The 16,942-nt window shown below is 50.8% G+C and overlaps 1 protein-coding gene and 1 long non-coding RNA gene across 22 annotated transcripts in view; both read right to left on the reverse strand.

The window, feature by feature from the left end:
• Positions 1–3,483: 3,483 nt before the first annotated feature.
• LOC121113292 lies at positions 3,484–6,416 on the reverse strand. Its single transcript, XR_005860557.1, has 3 exons — positions 5,960–6,416; positions 4,962–5,060; positions 3,484–3,795 (listed from the first exon to the last, which is right to left on the reverse strand). It is a non-coding gene; the product is annotated as an uncharacterized LOC121113292 (long non-coding RNA).
• A 7,646-nt stretch (positions 6,417–14,062) lies between these two features.
• Positions 14,063–16,942, reverse strand: part of KTN1 (kinectin 1) — a 70,351-nt gene continuing 67,471 nt past the window's right edge. For all 21 annotated transcript variants that reach the window (XM_040700729.2, XM_040700732.2, XM_040700726.2 and 18 more), the window contains 2 exons: positions 15,475–15,598; positions 14,063–14,574 (listed from right to left, as the gene is read on the reverse strand). In XM_040700729.2, coding sequence (XP_040556663.1) covers positions 14,570–14,574; positions 15,475–15,598 — 129 coding nt within the window. In that variant the 3' untranslated portion in view covers positions 14,063–14,569. The remainder of the gene's footprint in view (positions 14,575–15,474; positions 15,599–16,942) is intronic.

The raw sequence follows: 16,942 nt of genomic DNA on the forward strand, positions 1-16,942 counted from the left end.
ATCCTTCCTTGCCAGCAGCTCCTGGACAAAGGACAGGTATCACAGCACGTCCCTACCCAGTCCATCTCCTGTGCTTGCTGAGCCCAGCAGCCCCAGGGGAGGATGGATTTCCATCACCGCTTTCAACTCTTGCTGCTGATCATTGGTTAATGTCGTATCAGCCATCAAAGTTCCCATGAAACCAGTGAATAGGACACAAATTGCAAATTAGTCTTTAATTAGAAGCTGGCACCTGCCTTCTGACCAAGAAATACAATGAAGATGTCTATATGTTGCTATGGCAGTCCAGCAACATAGATTTCTCTTTCAGGACCCTTTGAAGACAAATTTACTCAGCACTATAAACTTGTATGCCAAAGTGATTAACACTTTAATGCTAATATCAAGCCGGACCAGTTACACACATTTTATTCATTAGAAGGCATCATTTTTCAACTGTGTCTTATCAGTATGTAAATGAGATTTTGACTCGGTCGCTGTCTGCTCCCAAAAGCACAGCCAAAATGAATTCAATTAATGCGATTTACATCCCAATGTGACACGCGAGGCTGTGCAGGGCTTGATAAGGCAGCCCAGATGGGAGCCGGGCCCTCAGCCCCGCCATGCCGTCATTTCCATCTCTCCAGCTTCACTCCATGGAGTTGAGGACGTAAGGGAGGGAGTAAGAAAGAGGCTCCGCTTGGCCAGCTTGAGCTCAGACGTCCTCCTTCATGTTCCTATCCGAATCATAGAATTGTATGGGTTGGAGGGACCTCATCCTGCCCAACCCCTATCAGCATCTTAACAACTGATGCCTCCTAATACATCAATAATTACAAATAACTAGTTATGGAGCCTCCAATTCCGAAAATTCATGGGCAGAGGGCCCAAAGATGAGCCATGAAGGTGGTGAAAGGGAAGAAGAATCCATCCAGAGAAGACAGACTGAAGGAGTGAGGTCATTTCACTCTGGAGGGACCCCATCCCAGTGTTCCAGCGCTTACAGGGCAGCTACAAAGGGGATGGAGGCTCTCTCTTCATGAGCTGCTACGTGAAGAAAACACGGAGCAACGGGTACAAGGCTGCTACAAGCTGCCCCAGGAGGAGTTTCATCTTGATATAAGACAATTTTTTTCTGACATAAGGCTTTTTGTTCAACCATTGCAACAGTCTCCCCAAGGACATGGTAGGATCGCCATCGTAGAATCATAGAATCCCCAAGGTTGGAAAAGACCCACAGGATCATCCAGTCCAACCATTCACCCATCACCAATGGTCCTCACTAAACCATGTCCCTCAACATAATGTCCAACATCACTGGAGGCTTTCAAGATATGATTGGACAGGATGAAGGCTAAGCTCATCCAAGCTCCCTTTTCTCCAAGAAGGTTGGACATGACGCTCTTCTGAGGTCATTCCCAGCCTGGGCTGTTCCATGGTTCTATGACTTCCAACTACATCCCACCTCCTAACCACCACCCTGCTGCCAAAGCCACTGAAATAGCACTGAATCCAGCACAGGATCACACTGGGGTAACTGAGGACAACTTCAGCCTTTCTCCCCAGCTCCTGCAGAGGTGGAACACAGCTGGCCAAGCAGTTGGCACAGCGAGGTCCTGGCTCTCCTTGCTTGCCTGTGCCACAGCAGGCAGTTGGCTCCAGCAGGGATGATGGCAAACAGTGCTGCTCCACCAGCATCCACCTTGAGACCGCTAAACAGGGTTCAGTGACTCTCCTAATGCAAAATGCAGCGATTTGCCCAAAAGAGCTACTGATGCATTCAAGAACACGCACCCCTGGGAGAAAGACAGAGCCATTCCATAAAGTGGCTGAGCTTCATCTACAAATTAAATAGCATTCTGTGCCTCTGCCCTTGCTGGGAAACTGCCCAGATGCCATGTGGCAGCAGCCTCTCCACTCGGCAGGGGCACGGGACTGACTTATGCACCATGCTATGAGTTTCCTTGCGAGGGAACAAGCCCTTGCTAATATCTCCGAAGCAGGCAGTATTTATGGCTTTGTTTGTTCAGTGCTGCTTGTGTCCAGGTAAATCACTGGCATCTCCCCCGACCTTCAGAATAAATACAAGGGAAAGGTCCCTGTCTGTGTGCCAGCAGAGCCTGATTTACGCTGGGCAGTGGCAGGAGCATTGCACACACCACCAGCGCTTGCAGAGGCACCATGTGCTGCTTTCCCAAGTGTTGAGCCACACATGAGGACAAACCAAGAGCACAGCGTGGCCCCAAAGCATGCCCCTACCCCATCCACACCTTGCCCACCCCATCTGTGGATGCTCGTGTCTGAGCGTGCCCCTCTCTGCTTCGTGTTGTGCAGAGTGGGAAAGCTTTTCCATGTCCAGCTGCCAGCGAGCTGTTTGTTATCATACCTGAGAGCTGGCTTCACATTTTTCCACAAAGAGAAACTTTCCACAATAATTATTTGTCATAACAGCTTGATTGTGGAGAGAAGCGAAGAGGAAAACGTGCTCCTGCAGCACAGAAGTGCAGGAGGGGCTGGAGCAGCCCCTGGGATCCCAAACCCAAAATCAATTCATGCTAAAAATTCTCCTGGGTAGAGTGCAGAGGACAGGCAATAGGCAAGCTGACATTATTGCTGTGCCTTAATGAAGCTGCAAAATTACCTGCTTATTCATGTGAATTCTCTGTGACCAGCTTAAGTGCGTTATCCGGTGCGGGGACGTGAAAATAAACAAGCTGGGTGCCTGGGGGAGATTAGCAGAGGGAACTCAGGACCCTGTATCAGCATGAGCAGCTGAGGTGCTTCCAAATATCCCGATTAACTGCCGGATTGGCCCGGTATTAATACAATACAATGGGCCCTTATTGTCTGAGAGCAGACAATAACAGCCTCGTGCTTGGCTGGGGACAGCCCTGGGGTAGGGGAAAGCCAATGCTGGGAGGGAGGGACCAGCTGATGTCCAGGAGATGCCAAAGGATGCCCACATGCCACCCTCTCCTTGTAAGCTACCATTGGCACCAGCAAAGCACACGAACACACGGAGCCCAGCGTCGTTTGTGCAACCTCTATTATCATAGCATCACAGAATCATTCAGGTTGGAAAAGACCTCTGAGATCCCCCAGCCCAACCCACCCCCACCATGCCCACTGCCCACCTCCCTCAGTGCCACATCTCCACCATTCTGGAGCACCTCCAGGGATGGTGACCCCACCACTCCTTGGACAGCTGTGCCAGCACCTGTCTGCTCTTTTGTAAAATAAAGGTTTTCTAATATCCAACCTGAACCTCCCCTGGTGCAACTTGAGGCCAAAACATCAACAACAGGAAGCACCATCTTCCCACTCTGGGAGGATTTATCAATCTCTGTGCACCAATATTGGTGTAAATTTCCATTTCTCCTTCCCACACCACTGGCTCGTGCCATCTCTAAGCCCCTACTGCCACAGCACACAGGACCACATTTTACACCAACCAAACATGCTCCAACTGTTTTCTCCAGAGAAATTTGGGTACTCAGAGCCAGCGATCCACACCCAAATAACCTCCTGAGAATGGTTCGAGCTCTGCCTTTGGGAAGAAACCTGCAGGGTTCTGGGGAGCCCTGTAGCAGTGAGACCAAAGACCCAACTGGGACGAACCTCATCCAAGATCCAACATTGGCCACCCAGGCCATGCCAGCCTTGGAGAAAACAGGTGTGCAGCTCACCTTGTCCTGTGATAAGCGTGCAAAATGGGTATGTGCACCATCCAGGATCCATCTATCACTGAAGCAATGAGCTGAACAGAGGGATTTGCATGCAGGCACCCCAGGGTTTCTTCCTCTGGTTGTCGGTGACCTCAAGTCCAAAGAGATAAGCAAGAAGAAAGGGATCTCCTGAGACAACAGCCACGCAACTGGGCAGAAGGAGTTGTGAATGACATTGAGAACCCCACAAATCTCATTAAACTTGACATCTCTTACAAAAAAAAAAATTATATATACATACATATATATATATATATAAGGAGATGTAGGTGTGCTTGGCTTGAGACCGGGGTTTGAAGGGCAAGGAGAAATAGGGCAAAGGAAACCGGGCACAGCACAAAGGGCAATGCCATCATACAACGTTTGCTCCCCATTCAGACCCCTCCTACCACTGACATTTTAGGGCAGATGGTGTTGGTCTGAAAGCAGAGCTGGGGCACTCCCAGAGCACATGGTGCAGATGGGCTCATACAAAACAGACGAGCAACCTCAGCTCCTGTGTGCAAAGCAATTCTAGTTCAGCTTCAGGAAAGAGGGGCACCTTTGGAAGTGTGATTTTTCCATGTGTTATTTTCCTATGTGACAAGGCTGTTGCAGGAACACAAATATTAACTTCCTTTTCCCTTATCAGCTGGGGGCAAAGAAACCAGCAGGTTGCTCACCCTGCCTAACCCCTGCCCACAGCAACAGCAATGCTGTACGCATGTGTGCTGCTCCCCATGTAAATAAATACATTAAAAGTATCAGGTGCCAGGAAGCAAAGAGCAGCTTTGTGGTTCTCATAACCCAGAGCAGGCTCAGGGCTAGGTAGCTGTGGATGCCCCATCCCTGGAGGTGCTCAAGGCCAGGTAGGATGGGGGAGGGGAGGGGAGGGGAGGGGAGGGGAGGGGAGGGGAGGGGAGGGGAGGGGAGGGGAGGGGAGGGGAGGAGAGGGGAGGAGAGGAGAGGAGAGGAGAGGAGAGGAGAGGAGAGGAGAGGAGAGGAGAGGAGAGGAGAGGAGAGGAGAGGAGAGGAGAGGAGAGAAGAGAAGAGAAGAGAAGAGAAGAGAAGAGAAGAGAAGAGAAGAGAAGAGAAGAGAAGAGAAGAGAAGAGAAGAGAAGAGAAGAGAAGAGAAGAGAAGAGAAGAGAAGAGAAGAGAAGAGAAGAGAAGAGAAGAGAAGAGAAGAGAAGAGAAGAGAAGAGAAGAGAAGAGAAGAGAAGAGAAGAGAAGCGAAAGGCCAACAAAAACAACCGATTTCAGAATATTTCAAAACCTACCTTATTTGAGGTGAGCCCCACGTCTGTCCCAGAGCTGACTTCAGCACTCACACATCAGCAAAATAAGGAGGCAATGACAGCAGTTCCTTTTTGCGGTTCCTTCTCCAAATAATCAGAAATTGCATTATTTGTGGGCAGCACCAAACAGGAGAGGAAAGTGCTTTCTCAACAAGGCCAGCCCTGCTTGCTAAGGAAACCCATTGCTGCAGAGCAATCTGCCATTTCAAGCTCATGGTGGTTTTATTGTAGGCAACCTCTGATGGCAGACCCAACAGCACATCCAATGGCAGATCCAATGGCAGATCCAACAGCAAATTGAGCCAAAGAGTTGAGGGCTGGGACACCTCCCATCCTGTACCCATGTGCAGCTGCTGGCCCAACCCCTTAACAGTGCTGGTTCCCTTGCCCATCGTGGTGTCACCCAGCACATTGCCACCAGCCTGTCCCCAGCACTGGGCTTGCGAAGTGCTCTCCCATCCAAAACACCTGCTGCAGAGAGGTTGTTCATGGTTTTTTTTTTTTCTTTTTAAATTTCTCTGATTTCCTTCTCCGCTTCCCATTCAAAAATAAAAGCAACAGCAGCTCTCTTTAGGAGCAGCAAACAAAAGAGCTGTAAAATTAGGCGCCTTCATTTGAAAAGCAGCTGTCTGTGCCTTTTGGGAGGTCTCAGTGCCCCTGCTTCCCTTTTGAAGCCTGTTTGTAAAACCCCATTATTCTTCACTCAAACATACAAAACAACTGCAGTCAGGCCTCTGCTGGAGGAATAATATCTTTGCCTTCATACCAGCACACTGCCATTAATGTTTTATTGCTCTTAAAGCACTTCACATCCTCCCTTTCCCCTTTCCCCAGCTCAGAGACATGGGATATGCTTACACCAAGCTGCCCTGCTGCCCTTCATCCTCCTAGTCTGGGAGTCACCAGCAATTGGGGATGCTCAGCCCAGCTGAGGATAAGGATTGATTGGATTAAAGTCTGGAAGCTCCTAGGGCACCAACCTCCTGACTTCTGTGATGTCCTGGACTGGATTCAGCTCTGTCCAGCTGAGTCATTTGGTGAACCTTCCTGCGAAGAATGTGATGCTCAAGGATGAGTATGTCCTGGGATGGGTGAGCACCACCCTCCCTTCTGGTCTTCCTATAAAGAAATGAGCAGCTATGATAAGCACCCAGCAACAATACTGCTATAACAGCACCAGCCAGCCCCATCCTCCCTCTTCCCACCACCCCAGAGGAGGCAGGACAACTCCACCTCCTGCGTATTCCCCATCTATTTTCTGGGCCTTTCCAAAGGTAAGGAAATCTCTTAATCCTCAACACTCTTCTATCGTGTCTCCATATCTCCTATTACAGCCCATGACCAGCGCTGATGCAGTTACACAACTTGGTGAGTGGCAGCACATGAGGGCAGCAGTGGTGTCACCAACCTGCTGCGGACAGGAGGCTTTGGTGAGGGGGACAGCAATGTCCTATCCAAGCACAACACGATGGTGCATTTTGAAGCCCGTTTCAGTCTGGAGGAGGGTCTCATTCCATAGAATTATAGAATCACAGAATCATCAGCGTTGGAAAAGACCTCCAAGATCATCCAGTCCAACCACCCACCTACCTGGAACCATAGAATTGTTAAGGTTGGAAAAGACCTCCAAGATCCCCCCCCCCAGCCCAACCCCACCCCACCGTGCCCACTGCCCACGTCCCTCAGTGCCACATCCCCACGGCTCTGGAACGCCTGCAGGGATGGTGACCCCACCACTCCCTGGGCAGCTGTGCCACTGCATCACTGCTCTTTTGGAGAAGCTTTTCCTCCTACCCAACCTTTTATTGCCCAGTCTCACTGGTTGGGCACCTTCCATTTTAACACCCCATTAAATCGCGTTGGTTCAGGACGGACATGTGGCAGGCACAGAAATTGCAAATGAGGTTACGGCCCTCCGCTTCCACACAATGCAAATCATTTTAATGCAGGGTGAGGGGGCACCAGCTGCTGCCCTGCTGTCGGCCTGAGGCAATAGGGCCAGGGCAGCACGGCTCTGATGCTCCAGACAAGCTCCATGCCCAGGCCCTACCACAATCCCCCCGTCAGTGCTGTTCCCATGGGATGCAGAGTGTCTGTGCCCTCACCTGGGCCAGACATCGGGATACAAGAAAGTCATCAGCAACAAAACCCCCAACCACCGAGATATTTATATGTCTATGGTATCACTAGCAGCATCATGTCCTGTATCCCTGGACCACGCCGGTCACGTGCAGGGCAGAAAAATGCAAAGCACAGTAATTATCTGTTGCAGAGCCCTGGTAATGATTAAGTTTGGGAGCCACTAACAATCAAGCCTATTGAAAGGACTACAAGGGTTTCAAAGTGTTTCCTCCGAACCATGTGACGGCAAATTGTTCTGGGTAGACGGCTCTTAATTCAAATGCTGGTTGTCATGGGGATGGGATAACACCCCTCCTATTCAAGGATGCCACACAAGAAGCCTACTATTCGCTACAATAGGCTTTCAGTTCAGGCTACACTTCATACATAGCCAAATATATATATATCCAGAGAGTGATATTGGCACCGACCTTCCTTAACGCAGCAGAGCCGAAGGGCCAGCGGGTTCCAGGGCTGGAGGAAAAGCGGTGAGGGCATGGGCAGATGGATGGGTAGACAGGGAGCCCGTGCTCTGCCTGCACTGATTGGGCTCAGCCACAGGCGTGTGGGTGGGCAGCTTCGTTTTAATTTCAAAATGTCACCAGTGAGGTCGCCTCCCACTCATGCTGGAGCCAAAAATCAGTCCGGAGGTGCCAGGCTCCTGCAGATTGGAGGAGTGGGGATGGGGTCATGTTCAGCCTCAGCTGGGAAGACCACCTGTCACCGAAGAGCCGAGATTTAGGGCCACCACTCCTACGGTTCTTCCATCAGCGCACAGCAGGGTCTGCTGAGAAAGCTGGACAGAGTTATGGATGGGAGCAGAGGGCTGAAGGGGGAAGAAGGCAACACCATGGCATAAGGGTAGGAGAGAGAGGAGGGCTGGGGGCCACAGGTCCATCCCATCCCATTCCTGGCCCCATAAGACACCAGGAGATGCACCTTCACGCACCGTACATGAGGTCCCAGCCAACGGGGCCATGGCTGAGAGCAGCACCACTCACTGCCTTCACACTTGGGGAAACCCCTGCTGAACTTACTTGCTACATAACAGGGCCTCCACCAGGGAAGCACCGGAGTAAAACATGGAAAACAACAGCCAGGGGCATCCCTTACTTTGTCCTGAGCAAGAAGACATCTGGCTCACTGCAGTCATGCGCGACTCATGCTTCCATCAGAGCCACCTATCACCCTCATCCCCTCTGCAGTGCTCAGTGTCCCACACCAACACAGCTCTGCCATGCATCACCTGCATCAACACAAAAGAGGAGACTTCATGTAGCTCAACTGCTGCTGGAGAGCACCACTGTGACTCTGCCCTTCCCAGGGCTCTGCCCTGCACTGGCAGCTATAGGAGATGCAGGAGCAGCAAGACAAGCCGTATTGTTTCCCCTGACAAGAAATGAAAACCACCTTCCTGCGTGGGAGCAGCGCTGAAGGGTGAGAAGCGACCTGCTAGACAGATGACTCATTCCATCGCCTCCTCCTCCAGAGCCTGGCACCCTCCAAAGAAGAGCTCTGGAGGCAATCCTTCCCCTCCCGGCTCCTGCTTTGCCTGTAGGAGCACACAGAGCTACAGCCCCAAAACTATCTAGTCCCCAAATCCCAGGCCCCAAGGCAGCACCCACGGAGGATGCATGCTGCTCCACAATGATGACGTGAAAGCACTGTGCAGCAGCATCACCCGCACCCAGTGTTCCAGCTGCATGAGGCACTTTGCTTCATGTCCACACTGCAGCTCTGAGAGGTGGAGGTCTGAGGGGCAGGAAGTCATAGAATCATCATAGAGTCATGGAATGGCCTGGGTTGAAAAGGACCACAATGCTCATCCAGTTCCAACCCCCTGCTATGTGTAGGGTCGCCAACCAGCAGACCAGGCTGCCCAGAGCCGCATCCAGCCTGGTCTTGAATGCCTGCAGGGATGGGGCATCCACAGCCTCCTTGGGCAACCTGTTCAGTGCATCACCACCCTCTGGGTGAAAAACTTCCTCCTCATATCCAACCTAAACCTCCTGTCTCAGTCTAAAGCCATTTCCCCTTGTCCTAAATGCAATGTGCAATTGCACTGCTATGTTTGCATCCACTGGCACCTGGGATCTTCTACATGGGGAGAAAGTTGGCAATGTTTTCTTCTGTCACATAGCAAAGGATATTAAAAGACTCCCTACCTGCAGGATACCTCATCCTCACTGTTCAGCAGCGACAAGAAAAGCTCAGGGGTTTCACATTAAAAGAGTTTGGGGTTGTGGGGGTTGCTGGGGGGCTCCCTCCCAGCAATGGAACACACCTGGTTTGGGAACATGGAGATGCAGAGGATGAGCCCCCATTTCTGGTTACAGAAAGGTTCATCATCTCCCCTGTTCGTGCTCTCCATTATTCTTAATGGACGCAGCACTCCTCCATCCTCCAAACTTGAAGGCTGACCGTAATTATCACAGTGAGTCCTTATTGATCCAGACCTCCCTCCCCTCCAGGAGGCACAGATCTAACGCCATAGCAGTGAACACAAAGAGCAGCTCTACAAGGCAGGCGTTGGTGAACCCGCGGTCTTGTAATGAGCAGATTAGCACGGGATGCATATGTGTCCCTTTTAAAGCCAGTGTTTATTAAAAACACATCAATATATCACTGCTGTGGCACACATGTAGCTTATTAGCAAGAGCCCCCCTCCTGAGCTGGCTTTTGTCAGCAGCAAACAAAGCCACGGAGATGAACGGTGGCTCCTGTAACTGGAAGTAGCCCTCACATGAACACTGATACCTCTTAGAGCAGCACATTGCTGCCTGCAACACCAGGAGAGCACCGATGGCAATAGGAACCCAGCACTCCTAACCTTAGGGACAATGACACTGGCTACACCACTCCACAAACAGAGCTGCACCACAACCCATCAAACACCCCAAGGTCTATGACAAACATGCCACAACTGACAGCATCCAGAATCCAAGGGGAAGGGAAGCCCCATAAACCTTATGAAGTTTCACATTTGCCCTGAGAGGAGGGAGGTGTCGTTACCTCCCCGTTCCAGATGGGGAAGATGATGATGATGCTCACCAGATGCCCACGTTGCTGGGGATGGGACCCAGCTCCATCAGGCTGCTCAGTGCTCTTACTCCTATGCCATCACTGCAGCACCAGGCCAGGAGCTGGGAACACAGCATACAGGTGCTGAACATTGAGATTGGATTACCTGTATGGCCCCTTCCAACCCAAACCCTTCTATCATTCAGCCCTGCTGAACAGCCAGCAAAACCCCAGTTTTCCCCAAACTCCTTTATCTGGACACACAAAGCTCCTCTGCAGAGCATCCCAGTGAGGCTGCAGGGAAGCAGCGCTTGTCATTTCGACTGTCATGCATCTTCAGCCCACTTACAATTGCATCCATTGAATTAATAATGATGAGCCGGGACTGACACTGCTGATATAGACCTGCTCGCCCTGCTCCTGAAATATTTATTGACCTTAAAGAACAATATCCCCATGCCCGACGTGGCTCAGGTTGTTCTCAGCAAGGTTGGATTAGGATGAACCAATCTGTTTAAGCAAGAGGCCAGGCCTCCAAGGATGTCATAAGAACAGAACCATAGAATCATTCCAGTTGGAGAAGACCACTAAGATCCCCAAGTCCAACCAATTGCCGATAGCTGGTAGCTGGTTCTTAGTGCAGGCCTAGATAGCATAGAATGGCTTGGAAGAGACCTTAAAGATCCCATGTATGGACGTGGCTGCTCCCTCTCTAAGCCTTAAGCAGGGGTGGGGAGGGGATGAGTGCTTTACCCAAACATAACCTGCAAGAACACAATGAGGGCAGAGCCCCTGGACATCCCCAGATGGACCCCATCCACCTCATGGCTTGTCTTTGGAGGGGAGACATAAATGGACCCATGGTTGTCTTTGAAGGGGAGGTTGGCAACACAAATAATCACTGATGAGCCTGGAAAGCAAAAGCCTAACAAGCCCTCGGTGTATCCGAGCTGACTGTCAACTCCAGGTCTTTATAATTTAGTAGGACGCCATTTATCATCCAAAACCATTTCACAGAATCACAGAATAATTCAGGTTGGGAAAGATCATGAAGATCCCTGGATCCAACCCAACCCACCCCCCCGTGTCCACCAACCACGCTCCCATTGGCCCTGTCCCATCCCTCACCCAGCTGAGCACTGAAGGGGTCTGCAGCCAACGCTGCTCACGGGGCTGAGGTTGAAGATTCAATGGGAAAAAAAAATAAGAGTAGGGAACAGGCCCTATGCAAAAGCCTGCATTTCCCACCAGTTTAATTAGCTCTTCAATGACACAAAGGCAGATCCTGCTTCCCCGAGAGCCTAAAAACGTATTTTTAGGTGCAACAGCTCCATAAATAGCAGCAGGAAGCTGAGCAAAGCCTCCAAGGAGCCACGTGCGGGTCGTGCTGCGGATGCAGGAGCCAACAGCCCACCCGTCAGCATGGGGGGGACGGAGGCACACAGGGACCTGGAATCATCCCAAACACAGCCAGGGCAAAACAATGGAGATAAAGGATGTGTGGGAGCAGCTTTTCGTACGGAATCGGGCAGCACAGGGCTGCAGGACAGCTGTCATCCCCGGAACAGACAGGGATGGCTCAAGAAAGGGAAATGTGGCTGATGGGCCCGGGGCGTTGGGCAGAACTGGTCCCAGTCTGCTGCAGATCACCACTGTGGATGGAAGATGCTCTGCTTTCTTTCCTAGAAGGACCATTGGACGGGAAAGAGGAGAACAAAAAGCAAAAACCAATGACTTTCTTCATCCTCTTCCAACCAAAACACAGGAATTCGATTCTTCCGAAGGGCTGGGGTGGCTCAGCCCTTTTGGCAGAGCCATTTTCCATTTACTGTTGCTCTCAGCTGACTTCTCCTTTAAAAACAGAGCCCAATGCAGTAAATAACCACCGAGTGAGGGAGACATGGGACCGGGGTGGCCCAGAGCACCAACAGCCCTGGGGAGGAAACACAGCAGCACCACCACAAACTGCTTCAACAGCAAAAAAAAAAAAAAATATATCAAAAATCATTTGAGGGCAAATGAAAGTTGCACGAGATTTCTTTTTATAATCACGGGAACAAAAAGCTGAGTGAGTCATGGGCCGAGAAAAGCCAGCAGCAGCTCCGGGAAGATGAGCAGGGGAGGGAGGATCACACTCGGGGACTGTAAGGATGCACAGCTCCCAGAGCTGCAGTGGGGACACGCTGAGGGCCTTCCCCTGCCTTTCTCCTTCCCGTTTCGCAGAGGTCGATTAAGAAACCCTCCCCGAAGCTGGGAAGCTCACAGCACTGTGACGCGTGCGGCTTCTCCGGGAGCAAATTGCAATTAAAAACTCATCGCTGGCATCCGAGCATCCCAGGGCTGGCCCTTCTCCAGCTCGGCATCCATCAGCCATTGTCTCCCTCTAGCGCGGGCCGAGGGCTCGGGGCTGCAGCTGGGAGACTTGGCGGTGATGACCGAGCTCCCTCCAATTGATTTTTAAGCCCTTGTGTTTTTGTTGCAGGGGACGCCCAGGGCACGGCTTTGCTAGGGGACCAAACCACCTTCCAGATGGGAGAGGCAGCTGCCAGCGGCTGCAGTGCTCGAGGATCACTCCACGATCAGGGAGGACGCCAAGATGAAAGCATCCCCAGGGTTATCCCAGCACTCCGGAGAGGGGATTGGGGTTTGCTCAGCCCGGCTATTGCAGCTGCCTTTAACACCTTGGGACGTCTCCTGAAGCAAAGCAGAAAACCTGCACTGAAATTTATTACCAGAAATAAATCGCACGTCCTCTCCAGGGAGCATTTTTGCCAGGAGGAAAGGGAATGACGCTGCAGTTCTCACCCCTTTGGAACTGAGCTCTGCAGCTTAACCCAGCAGGGAAGTTCAAGGGCCTGGAGAACGTGCTCCCACATTGCCTCTGCTCCTTTGGATGCTGCATCTGGACAGCCTGCTCTGGTGGGTGGCATCCAGCCCATGGCAGGGGTTGGGATCAGATGGGTTTTAAGGTCCATTCCAACCCAAACCATCGTGTGGTTCTGTGATTCAGCTGCTGCCTACCCATAAAAACAGGCCTCTGGCTGCCTGCTGAAGGATCAGCACCTGACCAGAGCCTGGAGACCTTCCAGGGCTGGGGATTCCCTCAAATCCAGGCATAAGGAATGACCCTGGCACCAGAAAGGCTTAGTGCCTCAAAGAACCAACAAGCAGCCTAAGTCCTACTCAGTGACATAACATCTGTAAGCAACACTGGTTGACTTAACTGCAGTGAAAGGCAACAGAAACACAGGCTTTGGCTTTTCTTTCCCAATTCTGAGCTATTTCAGGGCTTTGGCAGGGCTTGTGAGAAAGTCACTGCTTTCCTGGGTGGTGCAACAGTGAAGCTGCTTGGTCTCCCATTTGGTTGTCTGAGTCCCAAAAAGAACGAAATATTAGAACAAAAAACCACAAAGGTAACTGTGGAAAGCTCAAAGGGAACACTTTAAACCATTTTACCTCCACAGTTATTTCACTTTGCCCCCATTCTGTTTTACAGCCCTTCTTCAAACATTCATATCCTCATGCCTTAGCCAAAGCTCAGCAAGAACGTCTCATTTCGCTTCACATCATGCAGAACTGAAGAGTTCATCTAAGACATGCATGGAATCATTCAGGCTGGAGAAGGCTTCCAAGATCCCCAACCCCAGCCCACCCCCACCGTGCCCACTGCCCACCTCCATCAGTGCCACATCTCCATGGCTCTGGAACACCTCCAGGGATGGTGATCCCCCACTCCCAGAGCAGCTGTGCCACCGCATCACCACTCTTTCAGAGAGGAAATGTTTCCTAACACCCAACCTGAACCTCCTGTCACAACATGGGGCCATCACCTCTGAGCTCCGACCCACGCAGACTCCCATCTGGAAGGAAGGTCTCCAAACAGAGGTGGCAATCTCACCTGAGCCCACCGAATCCAACACCGAGAACAGAAACACCACAAATAATAGCATCCCTTTATTTGCTGACACCATTACAAAAACTGATTACATTAGCAACAAAAAAAAAAAGAACAAAAAAAAAAAGGAGTGTTTACTTGAGGTTGAAGTCAGAGGCAGCTAATCCCAAAAATGTATTTAAGTAAAACAGTGTACAACATCAGTATTAAAATGTTATATCCCATTGGTGACTTTGCCACGTTGGAGTTTTCTGAACAAGTTTTACTGAGCAAAAGACGACGAAAGATTATGTGTTTACTGTCTCTCCAGGAATGTAAAGGTCTAATTATCCAAACAGGTTTTCTTGTTATTATAAAACTAAACTCTGGAGGTGTCTACAGAGTCGGGTTTTTTTTCCTTTAAATCAGTAGTCTAACAAGGATTAGAAAAGACAAAACTCTGTTCAGTGTCTCTGACGAAGTAGAAAGGGTGAAAACATAAATAAGGCTTTAATTTGGCAAAATATAATACAATGCCTTCTGCTATCCTCAGATCAGCGATTCCCCCGTGACTTCATTCTGCAAGAGAAAGACACAACACCATGTGAGCCCAGCAGTTCCTGACGTGTTGGCCTCACCCACTGTGAGTGCCCCGTTGCTGGTCCCTGGGATGAGCTCTGCCAACCCCTGGCTAAGTCTGGGCCATTTAGCAGCATGATGCAGTCAACCACCAAAGCCCAGGTCTCAAAGCTGGTTGAATATTAAAATAAAAGCCCTGTTGGTGTGTAACTGGATCAAGAGTTCACGCCAGGCTGATGCTTCAGGTATTCATATCCCTGAGACCACAGCACACCACTGCTGCTAACTCAGAGAAGCCCAGTGGAGTTGCATTACATCCCCAGTCCCAAAGCAATCAGAGTTTACAAGTACTGACACTTCAAGTACAGGCACTTGCCTCCTGTAACAGGGAAGAGGGAGACAGGCACAGGCATTGTGAGAACAAAACTCTGCAAGGGAAAAAGAGTTGTGTGCCCAAACTGAGAGGGTCGTGGATGTGAGGTCAGTGCCAGTTGGGTGAAATCTGGCTCCAGAGAGGAAGAAACCTGGTGCCTACCAACAGCCTTTAATGCAGTGCAGATTGTAGAATATCTCGAGTTGGAAGGGATCCATAAGGATCAAGTCCAACTCCCGGCCTCAAACAGGGCCACCCAAAACTCAGACCGTGTGTCTGAGAGCACAGGAAGAGAAATCATAGAATCCTAGAATGGCCTGGGTTGAAAAGGACCACAGTGCTCATCCAGTTCCAACCCCCTGCTATGTGCAGGGTCACCAACCAGCAGACCAGGCTGCCCAGAGCCACATCCAGCCTGGCCTTGAATGCCTCCAGATGGGAAGCTTCAGGTTTTAACACCTGTCTCATCAGACCCAAACCAAGTGCCACCATCATCACAGGGCAGCACCCCAGCCCTGCACACCCACCTACTAGCTGGTAATGTTCTCGTCCCTTTGACAGCATTTGGCTTACTGACACGAGCAGCTTCTTGAGATGACCTACATCCTGGTTAAGATTCACCGCCACATTTAGTCTTTTATCAGTCAATTCCTGGAAGAAGAAAAAAAAAATCATTAAAAACTCATTTACAATCTAATTACCAAGAAAGTCTAGAATTAGCTCCTCTGTATAAAATTACAGCTCCTTGCACAGATGGGAACAATTTCTGTAAGTCAGAGGGTTACAGCCACATTTAAAGGGAACATTGTTCAAAGTCAAGAAGCCATTTCCCATTCCAAGGCATCACCTGCACACAGCATCACTGCCCCCTGGCTCCAGAGGGACCACAGGAGCTCCCTGCTTCCAGGAGCTGTGCTGCTAACTGCAGCCAAGCCAGACCCAGACAGCAGTGCCAAGCTGCTGCCACGGCCCTGCGAGCCTCACTACCAACCACAGAGTGTGCGTGTCATTCTGTAGGATGATTTCTGAGCCTGCTGCTGGAGGAACGAGGCTGCAGGACCACCGAGGGCTTGTCTGATGGGGTGGGAGAGGGACAGTGGCTTGGGGCTGTTGGTGATTTCAGTGCACCGTGAGCTGAGGTCAGCAGAAGAGACGGCTGAATGGCATCCCCGGGTCATGGTTTTTTTGTCCCGTGTCTTTTTTCAAGGAACTCAAAGCCTAAAAGCCACTGAAGCCTTTCATTTTCTGGTCTGCTGCCCTCTATGGGATCGTGTCCTCAGCACTATTTAGTAACCGAGCTCCAGCCAGCAACCCAGAGAAATCTGTTGGGGAGATCTGGCCGGACATCCAACCCTTCATCCCCTGCACCAGCACTGCTGGGCACAACGTAACACAGCTGCCCCGCAATGGAAACACTCAGCTCGCTTCACCCCCTCCCCCCTCCTTTTTCCTTTTTAAAAGGAGTTCAACAGCTTAATATGAATAGGGAAGCACTGCAGCTCCGAAGTGGACTCTTCCCCTCCTGCCTGCCCTTCTCCCCTTGTCGAGCGTGCTGCGCTAACGGCGATATAATCCCTGTCTGATTACCTTTATTGATCGCCTCCTTCAGAGAGGCACAAAGAACTCCGCATCCGAACTGCTCCTTATTCAGCTCCCAAGACAGACCTGCAGACAGACCTGCACGAGAGCTTCCCCTTGCAAATTCATCAGCTAAAAATAAGCAAACCTGCCTCGGTGCCAGCGCTACAGCGGCACCCAATTCCCAACACGAACACGGGAGCGTTTGCAAGCGCTCAGCATCAGCCAACTCCGCTCCAGCTGAAAACAGCTCTCCTAACAGAACGAGACTGATGCATAATGCTGCTGCAAATCTCTCCCCGGGGTTTAAGGGAAATTAGAGCAAGTTCAGAGAGGGCCACTTTCCCAGCTCCCATTTGGCTCGCAGCGCGGCTAGACTTGCTGTAACGCAGAGAGGGCAGTAAATCAAACCCAACC

This window comes from Gallus gallus, chromosome 5 (assembly GCF_016699485.2).
Source record: "Gallus gallus isolate bGalGal1 chromosome 5, bGalGal1.mat.broiler.GRCg7b, whole genome shotgun sequence".
NCBI classification, from domain to species: domain Eukaryota; kingdom Metazoa; phylum Chordata; class Aves; order Galliformes; family Phasianidae; genus Gallus; species Gallus gallus.